The sequence below is a fragment of the Hirundo rustica genome, chromosome 3, assembly GCF_015227805.2.
Source record: "Hirundo rustica isolate bHirRus1 chromosome 3, bHirRus1.pri.v3, whole genome shotgun sequence".
In the NCBI taxonomy this organism is placed as follows: domain Eukaryota; kingdom Metazoa; phylum Chordata; class Aves; order Passeriformes; family Hirundinidae; genus Hirundo; species Hirundo rustica.
Window position 1 is genome coordinate 97,788,950 of NC_053452.1, and position 16,939 is coordinate 97,805,888.

The window sequence follows — 16,939 nt, forward strand, 5'->3', positions numbered from 1 at the left end:
GTCCATGTTTTGTATTCTTAGTGAGCTACAAAGTAAATTCTATGCAACTCATATGAGAAGCATGTGAACCTTTTTGCTTAGTCAGCAGCTTTACAGGTTTTGTCAGGTGTGCAGCCTGTGGTACAACTGGAAAGGTCTGGTCAGAGCATTTATTTAATTATTGATTGTCATAAGCGGGAGATGCAGTAGTCAGTGAGAATCCCTTTTGTTGTAAACTACTTTTAAGATGAGGATTGAGAGGCTGGAGTGCAGCAGAAGGCTGGACAACTCTCTGCATCTGGGCAGCTGGAAAACAGATCACTGTCCACAGTGCTTAGGACAGGGCCTTTAAATTAGGCTTCTTGGAAGTCCATTTGGAATCCTTTTTGTTAGGTTAGTCTTATCATTAAAAAAATGTGTCTTTTCTTGTCATACTTCTAACACTGACATTAGGGAATGAATCTGTAATTCCTTCAGAGCTTCTTCCTGTTTCTGCACTTCTCCACTTCTGTAACGTGTTTCCCCATTCTCCAAGACTGAAGATGATCGCTACTCGTTCAGAAATTGTTTCAGAGTTCTTTGTCTGATTTTGGGGTATTTTTGTGAGTACTTGATGACTCGAAGTTCAGTTGTTTCTCTAAATAGTTAAACTATTGATTTCCTATTCTGTCCCACGCCATCATCTCAGTATGGAAATTAATTACTAGATACATGGTCACAATGGACTTTTTTTGCTAACACTGTTGGCATAATGTGGGCATTCTTACCTGAGATATTACTAGGTTTTTAAGCAAAAATTACAATTATTCATGTTTTACTTCTGCACATTTTTACATTTTGTTTTGCTGGTACTTGTTTCATGTACAAAACAAAATGTTTCATGTACCAGCAACCTTCATGTACTTTGGCAAATTTTCTCACATTAGTCATTCTTACTTAAATTGTGCCTATTTGTGTTACTCATATACACTTTTTGTCCTACATATTTGCATGACATTTGGAATAATTTCTTTTAGAATTTTAGTTCTTGAAAAGCCCCTAATAAGGATTAATTGTTTTCATACAGTGCACCCAATCTTTTCTGCATCACTTTACCCTCATATGCTTCATTTTTAAATTTTACCCTATTACAGTCATGTTCAGCAGCTCTTTGTCAGATCTCCTGCTGATGCCAGGAGACAGTCCTAGTGTAGGTAGTGCAAAAATAGCTCTGCCACAATGTGACACTTCTGCTAATTTCAGACTACACTTTTGAAGTACTGAAACATCTAACTTCTATACAAAGGCAAGCTCTCTGGGGATCAAGGGTATAGGAGGAGTCATCTTTCAACAGTGAAGGTGTGAGAAATTGTCACTTCATAGGAGTGCTGCCCCTGTACATTAGCATATTTTGAGTCTTACTTGGTAGATGAGAAATAATTATTCCGGTACCAGCCAGGACGTAGTTCTTAGATGACAGAGGAGCACAGGGAATGCTGCAATGTGGAGAAAAATGTAAGGGTGTCTTTTCAGCCCTCATTGCTGATACATGCTTTGTATGCTTAGCTCAGAAAATCTCCTAGTTACAGTCAGCTTTTACATGCATTTACTTTTATTTCTGAGGACCCTTGCCCCAAGTTATTCATCTCTCTGTTCGTTTCTGTTTTTTCACATACTTACCTACCAGCATGAAATTACTCTGTCATCTTCCTTTGTGATTTAACCCTCATTTTCAGTGTTCTCAAAGCTTTTTACATTTACTTTTGGCAGAAATAAATACAGCACCTCAGATTCATTTCTTCACCTCTTTTCTTGCAGAAGGAGGTGCAGTTGAAGAAACTGAGGGAAGAGAGGTAACAGAAACTGGCAGTGAGTCTTCCATGATAAAATAAGAACCACAGGAAACGGGTTAATCTGCATTAACTCATATAGTGAGATGCTTCTCACTGCTCCTGTTCTTAATTTCTTCAGCTGAAGGGTTCTTTGTAGGCTGAAGTGACAATGCTGTGGTAGCTACAATATTTTAGGGGAAAGGTCTTTGGGATAATTTAGATTTCTCTCTCTGTTTTTCACTCTTTGGATTGACAACTATCAGATAAATGCAGGTTTTCTCTCTTTTTTAAAATATAACACTGAACATAACTTTAGTCATAATCAGTAGAAGCACATAAAGGTAATGCTGTCAATTCATTTAGAGATCTGTTTCTTACATTTAAAGCTTTCTCAAGGTTTTGTGTTTTTTTCCAGTATACTCTAGTAGTGTTCCTTTTTTAAAAAAAATTGTAAATAAATGAGTAGGTCATAAGCAGATCAGAGAACAAGTTATGATGTGCTTGAGCTTCTTTAAACATTATTTATGATTTTTATAAATCATTACAGCAGTTTTATTGGAGGATGGTAGAAACTTAAAATTTGATATTAAAGTAGGGTTATTAATCCAGATCACATTTGATATGACCATGACAGCTTTTTTGTATATAGTCTGTATGTGTATATGTCATAAACCTTCTACATGTAAACATATATCTGGGTGATATTCTGTATTGCAGTTGTGTGAAATTTCTGTTGTAATAGGGAGAGACTTATGAAATACGAGCTTTAAATATTAATTTAAAACAAGACAGAAGATTGAGAAGGTCTTGCTTTCCTTACACAGCAGAATGTGAGGTAAATGTAGATGGAAACAAAATCCATGTCTGTAGGAAGCAGTATACAAATTTGACTGCCTCAATGCTTATACAAACAATTCTATTCCCAGGGTGAGAACACATATTAATTTACTGCTACATTTTGTCATTTTAAATGCAGAATTCCCAGCTGAAAGCACCACAGGTCAGGCTGTAGAGGTTGTAAAGGGAAGTCAGTAAGGATAGGACCCACATCCCCTGAACTTAGTCAAGCAGTAAACAGTCACATAGGATACTAATATAGCTAGGAAAAAAAACAGGTTCCTGTCAAGATCCTTCACTATCACTGTTTTCTTGAAAGAGGAAAAAGGTATATTATATGTGAAATAAATACCTGCCTGGGAGGTATTTAGATTTAGGTAAATGGTTCTGAAGTATTTCAGCTCCTGCCCTGTATGCATCCATTTAGAACAGAGTATAGGAATTGCTATTTGCTTAATAGTTCCTTTTCCAAGTTGCTTGTAGTCTTTGGAGACCCAGGTTTTTCATTTTAGTTCCCCTGCTGTGTCCAGCTCGCATTCTATACTGCAGTGTTGAGAGTTCATGCGCTGCCAGCAAGGTAAATTTATCCCATTTGTATTCCTGTCTGTCTGCACCTGCTGTGGAGACATGTGAAGGGCACGTGTGGTGCCAGGTGAGATGAAGAGTTCGTACTTCTCAGCCCTGTCACACTGGGATGTAATATGATATAGAAGCAGATCTTTTCCTCCCCCCACGGCTACATCAGGGCTGCAGCCATCCTGCTTTGAATAGAGAACGAGTGGTCTGTGCAGTGAACAGCTTGGAATCTAAAGCATTCTTCCCTATTACCCTTACCAATGGGAAGCTGAGCTGGTTATGAGGAGGCTCTTCACAATATTCTACCTGCCTGGGGCAGAAAACCTGCATGGCCAGTCTGACACACTTTTTTTCAGGCACATCTGAACCCATTTACTTGCCCTTGTTTGTGCCATAGTAATCTTATTATTGAGTATGGTTTTGGACACACTTGAAAGGAAATATTATCTTTGTGTATAAAATGGATTTTGTATAGTTTCTGTATGTATTTGTGTCTGAGTCACAGGAGAAAGGTTGGATCTGATTAATGGGCAGGGTGTATCAGCATTTCTACTGACACTGAATTATTCCAGGCATCTTTTCACTGTCATGCAAACTGTTCTAGCAGGATTAAGCCCACCACCAAATCAGACTGGTGACTGCTTCCTTCTGCAACATTGGGCATGTCACCAATTTGTTTTAACCGGGTTCCAGAGTGAGGATCTTGAATCCTAGCTGGTTTGTTCCAGCTGATGAGGCCCCCGTGGGCACCAAGAAGCCGAGCCATCTCTTCTCCCAGCCAGTGCTCCAGGCCAGCTTGGGCACAGCACAGTCTTGCAGTTGTGCAAGGCTGAGGAAGGCACACCTATGTCCATGACTGCTAGGAGCCTTGCTGGGGTGCCTCTGCTCAGCAGCTGAAATGTAGTTCCATCCTCGTTGTTGCTCCCTGCCTGTTCTAAGCTGTGGGTGCCAGCACCTGCAGCCTGTGACCGGCCGCTGTTGTGGTAGTCCCTGCTCCTCCTCTAGGGTAGCAGGTTGCTGGTGGGGCCATTCCAAGAGGCTGGCAGGATGTCCCAACACACAGCCCAAGGTGACAGCCAGGCAGATGCCTGAGGCAGCTTGTCCACCTCTACCTCAGGCCCTCAGTCACTCCCAGCTGTCTGACCCACCAGCGCACCTGTCACCGTTTAACTGCACAATTCAATTCCAAAGGGCTGCAAAAGTGAGTGAGAAGAAACCCTGATGGCCCATGATGGGTTAGGACTGACTAGAAGGCACCTACAGCCCTGAGCATTTCTATCACCCTCTGTCCATACAGTCAAGACTCCTGTTGTCATAAGGTTATTCTGTTTATAATCATAGATACTTCGCTCTGTGGAGGAGAACAACTTGTTTATGTCATCTGTTAGGTGCAAGTGTGTGTGTGTGTATAAATCATGACACATCCTGAGGCCTGAGTCATTACCATAACACAAGGTCTGTTGGCTCATACAGGTGTACGGAGTGTAGCTGGGATGGGGGTAGCTTTCTTCATAGCAGCAAGTGCTGTGTTTTGGATTTGTGGCTAGAACAGCACTAATATACACACCAATGTTATGATTGGTGCTGAACAGTGCTTGCACAGGATGAAGGCTTTGACTTTTTCTCACTCTGACACACCCCACCCACCTCAGCAAAGGATGGAAAAAGGAATTAGGAAGGGACACAGACGGAACAGCTCACTGAATGTGGGCAAAGAGATACTCCACACCGTTGTGCTCAGCCATTGAAATGGCATAGTGGAGAAAGGAGGTGTGGTTTTGTCTTCCAAGATGACTGTTGGCTTGGAGCCTGCTTGTGGGAGACTAAGAATGATTGCATTTATATCCCTTGATTTTTTCTTGTTTCTTCCACTTAAGCTCTGTTCATCTTGACTCAGAAGTTTTCTTGCTTTTGTTTTTCCTATTCTTTCACTCTTCCTACTGGTAGGGAGAAGGGAATGAGCAGTTATGTGGGTGCTCAGCTACTGGACAGTCAACCCACAACAGCAGTCAATGGCATCACCATGTTAACTGAGTTACATCCACAGATTTCATCTTACAAATCTGGTATGCCCAGGATACAGGAAATAGCCCTGGATTTCCTCTGCTCGTTTCCTATGGCAATTGTAGTTTTCCCAGTGCATAGGTGTAAGGTTTTGGTCTTCGATCACAAGCATTCAGTTTCTAATAAAACAGGCTTTTTAACAAGGTCCTTTAGAAGTACTCATCAACTCTAGGACAGTTTTCAGCTTACTCCTAGCATGTAGGGAAGTCTGATTTTCCACTCTAATATATTTCTAAATACTTATCTACACTGAATAAAATTAAATGTCAAAAAATGTTACACTTTAAAGAAGTACTTCTGTGCTGTATAAGACAATATTTGTCCACCACTCATCTGTACAAACTATAACTGCCATAGACGTTATTTAAGAATCTGCTTAAGCAGCTGTTAAATTGAGACCTAAGTGAGACATCTACAGTATACTATAGTATTTTCACTCACACTGGCAAAGTTTAATTCATAAATGCATTATCTTAATGAGGTATTTAAGGAAAACTCTGATAAAAGGCTTTTGTCTTTCAAGTCCTTGGTTTTGCAAATTCACTATAATAGTAAAAATCTAGTATTTAAGCACTGAATGATAAAATTTCTTACAAATATAATTTGGAAGTATTAATATAGTATTCAATAACTAAGTCAGTCAATGATAATTGCATCACAGAAACTCTTCAGCATATTAATAACTTTATGCGTTCTTTCATCTCTTTTTTGTAGATGAAAATGGCAAATAAATGCTGTTCTCCCTCTGACCAGGTAAGATTTCCATTATATTATCCAATTTTTTTCTTAATTTGTGTGATTACATTGTTGGAAAATTTGTCGAGCTTGCATATACCCATCAGTTCTAAAATTTACTAGTGGATGCATTGCAAGATCGGTGATGGGAGAGCAAAATCCCTCTCACAGTAAGAAAAGATCAGGAACTTCTTCAGGAACCTGAACATGCTTAAGTCTATGGGACCTGATGAGATGCATCCCAGAGTCGCAAGAGAATTGGCTGATGTAGTTGCCAAGTCATTCTATATGATGCTTGGAAAGTTATAGAAGTCAGGTAGAGCCCCTGATGAGAAGTAGAAAGGAAACATTGCACCCATTTTTAAAACAGATAGAAAGGAGGAACCCAGGAACTACCAACCTGTCAGCTCATCCATGTTCCTGGTAAGATCAAGGAACAGATCCTCCTTGCAGTTGTGATAAGGCACTTGAAGGGCAGGGAGGACTTGGGGAACAGAAAGCCAACTGTGTCCTGTGTCCATCAAAAGTAGAGTGGCCAGCAGGTCAGGGCAGGTGATTCTGCCCCTATACTCTACTCTTGTGAGACCCCTCTATCTCTGCATCCAGCCCTGGGGCTCCCAAAATAAGTACATGGACCATCTCTGAAAGATCCAGAGGGGACCCACAATGATAATCAGAGGGATGGAACACCACTTCTGTGAGGAGATATACTGGGGGAGCTGGGACTGTTCAGCCTGGAGAACGGAGGGCTCCAGGGTGACCTTATTGCAGACTTTCAATATCTAAAGGGGCTCATAAGAATGACTGAGACAAACTTTTAGAACATATTGTAATAGGACAAGAGGTACTAATTTTAAAATGAAAGAATGTTGATTTAGTTTAGCCATAAGGAAAATTTTTTTCTTACATTAAGGGTGGTAAAGCACTGGGAAAGATTTCTCAGAGAGGTGGTGCATGCCCCATCCCTGGAAACATTCAAGGTGAAGTTAGTGGAGCTCTGAACAATCTGATCTAGTTGAAGATGTGCCTGCTTTTTGCAGTGGGGTTGACCTCTGTTACACTTAAAGCTCCCTTCCAACCCAACTGTTCTATAATTCTGTGCTTTAATTACTCTCTTTGCCATGGCTTTTAATTATTCATTAAACCAATATGAAAAACAGGTAATTATGAATGCCAGGGGAAAAGCTATTTGATTTGGGTAAGTTTTGTTGGATGAACTGTCTACTGCAAGTACTTTAGTAACTATTCAAAGTTCTTTCTTTATCAGTTTGGGCAGACATAATGAGTTCAGTTAAAAAAGGAGACCTCAATTTTCAAAAAATTTTGGGGACAGTCATACAACTATACATATCACTAGATACATAATTTGATTTCCTAAATAAACAGGCTAGTCTCCATAAACTGCCTAAATAATCAGTGCAGAAACTTATTCTGTTCCAGAGAGCTGTTCAAATGTGAAACTTGGTATCAGTGCTTTAAATCATCCTTTAAAGGAGCCACTTTTGCTGTCTTGGCTTGCCTCAGCTACTATCTAAAGTAGGTGCCTAAAGTTAGGCAATACAAATCTAGCCCACTTTTTCCATTCCAAGTATGAAAAAAAGGATAATCAGGACCTTATTTTCAGAAGCTGAAAATTTAAGGTACAACTGACAGCAACTAACGTTGTCTTGTTCTCTGCCAAAAAGGGAGGAAAAAAAAAAAAAGAGAGAATTTGGGCAGATCAAGTAAACAAAACTAGAAAACACAGCAATTGTGAACAACTGTCCTGTGAAAGTTTGCTTTAAAAGCAATCAAAATGTGAATTCTCAGATATATATATCACAAAGGCACCATATAAAACTTGACAATGGTAACTGAAAGCAGAAGAGGACTTTTTCTGGCCTAGATTAATGGAGCCTATTAGTGTCAGTTACATAATGTTTGTACCGACCTGAATAGCTCTTATTAAGGCAATTGATTTAAAATTTAGAGAAAGGATAACCTTAAGAAATTGAAGGTCACTTGAAGAACTGTCTTGAAGTAAAACTGGTGATAGCTGCAAATTTATCTTTCCTTTTGAGAATAGACATTCCTGAAGAATTAAACAGGTCCTTAGAGTTTCATTACTGTGTTGCCTGCACTGAGTTTTCTTCATTGCTTTTAGAGTCCAGCTTAACCTTTCATAAAGGGAGAAGGTTAGATGTGGATATGTTTCATTCAAATTCTGTTTTTCACAAGACATTAAAAACCTAGGATTCAGGGTTATCAAGAATGTAAAACAAAAAAAAAATTACTTTGTTAAACCTGGCTTTCTTCTTTGTCTTCTATATTGCCTCTGACTGGTTTTACTGCAAACTGAATCTCCGGAACATAATTAATTCTGTATGCATTTAAATAAAGAAAATGGGAAAGGACTGATATTGGTTCTTGGGTATAAACCAGCTTTATTTATGGGTCTCTTTGCCAAAAGATGTCAAACAAACATAGTGTGATTCTTGGCCTGTGCAGGGCCATAATTTAGACTTTGATGATTCTTGTGGATCCCTTTCAACTCAGAATATTCTGTGATTCTCTGATTCTTTATCTTTTCCCAGCGTCTATGATCCAAAGTTAAAGGTATTAGGCAAGGTAGTAGAAGTTGTGGTCATTATCAATATGTTTATACCATTAAAATAAACAGTACCAGGACATGAAATTAATTGGTCCACCTACTTCCACAATTTTAAATTCCTTTTTCCCACCAAAGCAGGGTGTTTGCATTTAAACTGCCTATTGGAAATTATTACCACCAAAGACAAAATCCCAGACTGTCTGTGGAAATAGCTTGGTGTGTTCTAGTTATACCAGGACAAGTCATGCTAGTTACTCCAACTCAAGGACTACAAGATTTTAAGAAATACTCAGGGATTACACATATTGGAAAGGTATTTAATAAGTAGCATTGCTGAACCTCTGGTTCTAAGTTCCAGTGTAACCTGTGTCAATGATTAAAGACAGCATCTAAGCATTGTAACTTTTGATTTTGCTTGATATAATTTCTTGTAATACTCCAGAGATTTGAAAGCACTTGATTCTTTATTAGATTTGGGGCTCAATTTTCCAAAAATATATACTGCTGGATTGATTTTTATTTTTGTGAAAGTAAATGAGCCAATTCTCTCTCCGTACAGATAAAAAAAAAAAAAACAAAAAAAAAAAAAACCCTTGCAATTCTTTCTGGTTTGTTTGCTGGATAGTTTTTTTATGTTTTTAACACTTAAACTTTTATCATGATTGTTTCAGGGGATTTGTGTCTGCCAAATGGCATATCTAAACAATAGGAAGGGGGCAAACATTATGGTTGCTAATTGAATAAAGAAAGAGAAGTTGTATAATTAGAGACTAGTCAATTTGACTTTAATCCTTTAAAGAAATTTGAAATAAATAAACAAAATACCTGTGTGGAGCAGAAAGATGACTAAGGACTGCCCTGAAGATTTGTCAGTAACAAATCATGACAACCAATCTAGTTTTCTCTTGTGAACATGTAACATATCCTGTGTGACAGGAGCTTGCTACAGTATATCTTGATTCCAGCAAGGTTTTTGGCAACTTCTGACATGAAAATATTTTAAACAAGTATTATATGGATTTGTTGGGTAATCCAATATTAGATAGAGATGGTTCAATTTGAAAACTGACATGGAAATTTGACTAGAAGTGCTGAAGAGGTCTGACGTGGATCTAGTTCCCTTGAATACTGCCTTTATGGTATGTTAGCAAAAGTAAGCCGGTGGCTGTGTCCTTCCACGCCTGGCAGGCGCTGACCACTGGCTGGCTCAGATCTGCACAGCGGCCAAAGCGTTTCAGTCGGGGTTGCAAGCAGGCGAGCAACCTCTTCCTGTGGGTCTCGGCTCCCCACTGGTGGCTGGCCCTGATTGCGTCGTGACTGCAGCGGTGGACAAAAGAGCGACTCTCTACTAGGCAGGTGTAATGATGGTTTATCAAGGTCCGAGCAGCGGGAGCTCCGCCACTCTTCAAACTGCCCAGAGAGAGCCCTTTGAATTTCCCTCCCCAAACTTATAAACGGGGGAGGATTAAGGGGTGGCAACAACAGGTCAGCAAATCAGGGAATTTGGGGGGATAACAGGGGGTGTCCACTTTTAAACATGGGACCACTCACAAGAGGGGAAAAGGGGATTTCCCAGGCACCAGCCTATCACACGATGCCCCTCCTGGGACTTTCCCAAGTCTAGGGAGGGGTCCCGAAGTGACAGACAGGATGCCCCAGAGTGGGGGGGAGAGGGGATTGACAAGGACGGGTGGGAGGGGTGGGATGATTGACATGAAACAACTTGTTATATAGCAAACTCATAGGGGAGGAGCCGTTACAGAAAATGGGGGCACAGTGGAATGAACCATAACATAAAACTTCTTATAAAACTTACAAAATTACTTAAGAACTTGATAAAACAATTCTTGCACCACCACATAAGCCCGCTAATTTTGCAGACATTAAGCTGTAAAACACCTTGTTAAACAAAAGAATGATCTTGCCATATTGAAGAATGAGTCTGAAAACCAGGGTTGAAGCCAATTAAGACACAGAATATATGCAAAAATAATTAAGTATATTTAAAAGACTGGAAAAAACTGAAGAGGTTATTACTGGAAAATGCCTGATGGTTATCTGGGGTGGTAAATTCTTTTAGAAAGGTTTGGTTCATCCACCACTGTCTTACTAGAACTCAGAGATGCCCCTATCTCCATAAGCCAGTCAGATAGAGATAATGTGAAAAACAACAGGTTCATTTTTAAGACTTATTACTATGGTTTATTATCATTATTTATTATTACATCAGCGTGTTTTAATCAGATACAGGGTTGACCAACAGAGACCAAAATACTTGCATTCCTTTGGTGTGGAGTCCTGTTTTGAGAAGGCTGAAATCTGATCTCCCCCCTTTTGAGCAGAACCTAATACTCCTCCCCTAGAATACCTGATAAAAACCATGAGCCTGCCTCTGCTCATCCTCTTTGTCTTCATCCCTCTTCGCTCTCACCCCCTCCCTGGTCCGGGGTAGGGGGGAATAAATGGATTCTCATGCTTACAACAGAGACTTGTCTGTTTCCCTGCCGGTGCTTGTAACCTCCCTGGACACCATCGCTGTTGCCACATGATGCAACACTTTGGTTTACCTTATATTCCTTTGTTCCCCTTTTTCTCTGCCCAAATAAGGAATTCACCTACCCTTTACTGCCCTTATTTTTTTCCAAATTTTACATGCTTATTTGGTTATTTCAACCTTAATCTGTGATACCACCCCAGCTGTCTGTAAGTCAGTCCCCTTTTTCATTATCTTTTGGCACTCTTCATCCATTTTTCACTTTCTTTTAGTGTTTTTCACCTTCTGGTTTACCCCCTTATTGGTGTTTAACCCCTTGTTGGCTTCAGCTACCAGCCAACTCCTCCCTTCACATCATGAGCAATATACAGCACTTTCTCATGCTGTTGCCTTGCCAGTTTAACAACTGGTAGGCTGGCTGCCTACCAGCATGCCAGAACAACCATGTCTGCTTGGTGGCTTTTGAGAAAGGCAGGCATTGTGGGTTGTACCTAAGCCAGCCACTGCAAGGCACGCTAAGTGTTACTGTTACTGAGAGGAATACTGCCTCTCATTTTGTGCACTAGGTTTCTGAAAAGGTATTGACCAGAGGTTTTCTGTGGCCTCCGTAGACAGGTTAAAAGAAATACAGAAGTATGAAAGAAATGTTTGATAATGATAACTTTGTGCTCAGAGAATAAGTTGTGAAAAGCGGTAAAGAATGATGCCACACAAGCTATATATCCTTGTTCGTGGATTATTTGCTCCATTTGTGAACTGAGTAAGCTTTTTTAATTCTTCCACTCTAAGGTGAAAATCATCTGAATCTTTACTGGATAGGGCAAAAAAAAGTCTTTAATTGTGATTACAGGAAGACTGATTTAGGCTTGACATGAGAAATCAACTGCTAGAGTAGATTGTTGAGAGAGAAAATAGGAAGCCTCCACTAGCAGTGGTCCTGAGAACATTAAACAGGTATAATGGCTACTGCATTTTGGAGTGAGTAGGGTACTAAGTTTTTCAGAAGCTTCTTTTCTACCCTGTGTTTGGTAATTATAAGATCATGATTCCCAATAAGAAACTTTTAAAATATTAAGGGTTTTCTCATTGTTCCTCATAGCGGAACTGCTGCTGCAGGCATGCCATGAACATGTTTGCCTGGCTTCATCCTTCAGCATACAAGAAACCCTCCACCTACTCTGGAAAGACCATTTTTTCTTTCTTTCTCTTTCTCTTCCTCTTCTTTTTTTTTTTTTTTTTTTTTTTTCCTCAAAACAAAGGAAAATGTTTTTAAAAATATAATATATAGCAATAAAATTACTTTATCCTAATGGTTAGTCTGGAAAAGTTAGGTTCTTGAAGACTATAATTTTACAACTTACACCTGTAGAAAGGGAGCATGACTAAATGCCTTGATTTGCTTCAGAAACTTTTTCTGGCACCTAAGATCTTTCATTGAAAGAACTTACTCTAACAGAAGAAGTAGCACTTAAAAACACTAAACTTTTTAACCTCTGGTCAGCTAATGTTCAACGCTGTGGGTTAAATATGCTCTGTGAGATAAACTTCTATAGTTCGAAATGGTTTCTTCTTTATTTTTCCAATTGTTATTGTTGTAATATTGCTAAAATACAAACCAAGCATCGGAAAAAAAAAAAAAAAAAAGGAAGAAGAAAAAGTTGTGAAGGATATGAATTGTGCTATTGATCTGCTATAATATCAGAATGCATAACCAGTAAGGCAACTTACTGGTGGTAGCTACCTTCAAGAGAGAGTTTTGTTCTTTGGATCCTAACTTGAACAAGAAGACTGTAATGAGTAAAGGTGAGAGACATCAGGTCCAATTTACCTGTTCAAACAAGAAAACAAAGAGTTGAAACTATTATTGCTACCCAAAACTACTTGCAATCTAAATTTTGCCCAGGCAGACAATGCCTGGGAAGACATATGAATTCAGATACACACCTGTCTTTATAGTTCCCTTCAGCATAGTGCAAATATGTTACTATTTGTGGTGTTGACACTGTGCCCAGCTTGGAGTTATAAATTTAATTCTTGAACTAAAGCATATAAAACACTTGAGCGTCATGATTTCTAGGGTCCTCTATACTTTGCTGTCTAGAACATTTCATTTTGAATGGTAGCCATTCAGACATAACCAAATGCAACTGATGCAATGGAAACCTGTAATGTAATACATCAAAACTTACAGCATTTCAAACTTATTTTTTTTATTTTTATTTTTTAGTTAAACTTATATATGTGTTAGGACTGTTTTCCCCCCATCCCAGTCCTGCCCCCAATAGCTGTTCTCTTCAAAATATGCCATACCATTACCAAGTGGTAACTTGTTTTGGAAAAGACCCTAAAATTTATTTAAGGTGCCTCAAGATGTACTTCTCTTTGCTTTCTTAATTTGTTGTAGTTCCATTGTGCCTCATAGTATGACACCATTCTTAACGTGCAGGTCAGTCTGGCATCTCTTGTAGATTCTTATCCCTTTTTAATTTCATAAGTGTATCAGTCTGTTCTGACACAGAGATCCACTTGACTTTCTTTCTTCAATTCCCTCCTGAGCATTTTGCATCATTTACTTTCCATAAGTATTTAACTAAAAGCACTATATACAAAATGTACTGACTTCTTTATTAAATTTAATATGTTAAATTTCTAGCCATTGCAGCATCTAGCTGCTTTAATGCTGTAGGAAAACAGTAAGTGCAAATAAGAACTTTCATTTATCTGCTATGATTGGATTACATTTTGTTAGTGACTTGTTTTATCTCCTTGTAATGAGTGTCATTGCTCATTTTCTTCTTACAGGTATTTTTGGAAAGTGTATTAGAACATGTTAGAAACTTAATAATATCAATGATGTATAGGTAATTTTCAAATGGTAATGAAAGCAGTGCTGAGAAGAGACAGTTTGTAGTTCCTGAAAACTTCAAATGGCAGGTTTCAGTCAAACAAAAGGAAGATTTTTTTTATCCCAGACTAACATTCCCACCCATGTACTAAGATCCAGTTAAAATCTCAGTAACCCAGTAAACCATAGACAGCTTGTTATTGAGTACAAACATTTGTTTGCTTTTGTTCCATACAGATTTTGTTGAACTGAATTATTCTCTCTCCATTTCTGAAATCTAAAGGGCCATTAAATAAAGCAGTCAATAAGATATGTAGAAAGAAAGTAAAACTCCTAAAATTATATTGGATATCATTCTTTTTGTCTGTATTATTTGATATTAAGACCCTGATAAACTGAATATATAATATCATTGTAATAAAGTATCAACAATAAAATTGTATATTTTTTTAAAGTAATGCGGTGTCTGAACAACCTGTTTCTACCCTATTGCTGACTACTGTAGAAAAACTGTTTTGGTGAGAGTTATTCAATTTACAGAATAGCAAATCAAGAACTTGAAGGACTACTGTATTTATTTTGCTGTTTCTTAGATTTCCTTAAAATGTTAGTGCCGGAGGTCAGTAGAACAGTATGGAGAAGGATTGTCTGGCTCAACATACTGATTTATTTTTCATTTATTGATAAATTGATTGACAAAAGACATAACTGATACATCAAATACCAACATTAGAAAACTATTTGTGAGGTTTTCATAATATAAGTATGGATGTTCATCTGTACTATTAGCTAGTGCTTTGGCACTTCTTCCTCGTGTAACTCATTACTGTCTGTATGTGTAGCCGTAGTTGAAAATGAGCAAGCTACTCAGCAATACTTGTTCATTCAGACTGGTGATTCACTCTAGATTTAAGTACCTATTTCAAGAGCAATATATTTCCCTTAATATATGCAAAATGGGGCCTGGAATGTTTTTTGGTTTGTTATTTTTCAGTAAAGACATTCATGATATTCTGCTACCACACTATGGCATTATTATTTATGGAATTCCTTTATAAATTTGTATTTACCTCAAAAGGTAAGCATGCAATTTTACTTCTTCATTCCATTTATTCTTAGCATTAATTTATCTGGAAAATAAAAGCACATGTTGTGACACTGCTAACATTGAATTTGACATCTAATTCTTTGAAAACATAAATGTGATAAAGTGTATATGGAAAAAACTGTAAACTCTGAAAGACAATAAGTGTGACAAAGACTTTTTTAACAGTTGCAAACGTGAGCCTGGTGAAAGCGGTTTGATTTCAAATAAATCTAGTGATTTGTTTAGAGGTATTTGTTTAGAGGTACATGTAATAAAAATGTCAGTATGTCCAAGTTTTGGCACTGCTATAGAAAAGGTATTATGGTTTTTATAAACTGCTGAACTACTTCAGTACATGTAAGTTTTCTTCTGGTTCAAATGAGAGTCTGCTTTGACCTGTGTAGGTGGCTTTTAAAACAGAGGTTATTTCAGATAAGATTCAGACTACCGGTACTACAAGTTTGAGTCTCTTCAAGGACTTCTGACACGCTAGCATGATACTGTACACTTCAAGAATATGGAGATGGTTGGAAAGCAAATATGAAGTAGCTGATGCATACTGTTCTACTAAAACCACTCTTACGATCCACTGAGAAAGAGAACTTTAATTTTCAATTATTTTCTTTTACAGGTCATACATATGGGGTGGGTAAATGAGAGACTTGAAGGAACTGATTCATCTCAGCTCTACAAATTCAAGTTTCTGGCCCTGAAGGGTTCATCCTTCTACATTTTCAGCACTCCACCGGTAAAAAAATTGATATTTTTATGTCAGTTTCATTGTAAATGGAAACCTGTTTGTTACGTCTGGGTTTGTTTTCCTTTATCAAGTGAAGTTTTAGGCTGTGATTTCAATGTAAGTTAAAGCCACAGATGCCACTGAATTTAAATAAACTGTAGATATTTAGCCTCTCTCAAGGTCCTCTGAAAAACTTGCTGTATCTGGATAGTGTAAAGAATTCCTTATGGGATGTTTTGGTTTTTGAAGTTATCAAGGTCAGATTTTATTTTGGTTGGTTAGGCTTAATATTTCTTCCCTTATTTATTCTAAGGTATTTTGTAGATGTAATGAGCTGGTAATTACTCTGCTTTCTGAAAGATAAGATGCATCATTAAATAAACCATCCATAAATACTTGTGGATTTTTCACACAAGCAAGGGATTGAAGTGCTAAGTGTACAGTTTGAACAAGTCTTGCTTTGATAATTTGTATACCTCATAACATGAATTCTCTTTCACAACAGCTGCCTTATCTAATATTTTTCTAAAAATTAATTTAGAAGGGTGAAATGGAAATGAGCTGTAGAATTCTAAACTGTTTTAAAAATTATCCATACTTGCCACATGGTAATATTTAATCCTTTCTTTTTTCTCCAGAAAGCCTTTGTCTTAAACAAATGATAAAAGAATAAAATGTGGACTTAGAATACAATTTCAATTTTACAACTTGCTTACAGTATTGCCCAGAAACTGCTCAGTCTCCCAATTTTGTCTGCTGATCCAAAGAAAATCAGTTCCTTTATATGTGTACTCTCTTCAGTACTTTTGGGAAATACATACTTTCAAAAGTTATTTATGAACCTCAATGAAATGCAGTAAGTAAAATTTCTCCCTCTCTAGACTGAAATTAATAATCCAATGATTCCAATTAACTTCAAACATTCTAAAATGGCTAATAGTATTCTTTTTAAAATAAGACAACATATCTAGGAAAAGCAGGGGCTTTCCCCCTCTAAAAATTGGGGGTTTCATATGTTAAGCAAAAGAACTAAAATTTGATTAAATCACTTAATTCCAATTAAAATGCAAAAACTATGCAGAAATATTAACAAATAACACACTACATGAATGGTTTTCCTCTATAAATTTTAATTATTGTCTTCAGACCTGTTTCTAAGATGCATTATTGGTATAATTGAAA

General features: G+C 37.7%; 1 protein-coding gene across 1 annotated transcript in view; it reads left to right on the top strand.

Annotated features, from left to right (window-relative positions):
* SNTG2 (syntrophin gamma 2) overlaps positions 1 to 16,939 on the top strand; it is a 145,850-nt gene that overhangs the window by 92,672 nt on the left and 36,239 nt on the right. The window contains exons 13-14 of the mRNA XM_040058173.1: positions 5,982 to 6,020; positions 15,650 to 15,766. Of these exons, the coding sequence (XP_039914107.1) occupies positions 5,982 to 6,020; positions 15,650 to 15,766 (156 nt within the window). The remainder of the gene's footprint in view (positions 1 to 5,981; positions 6,021 to 15,649; positions 15,767 to 16,939) is intronic.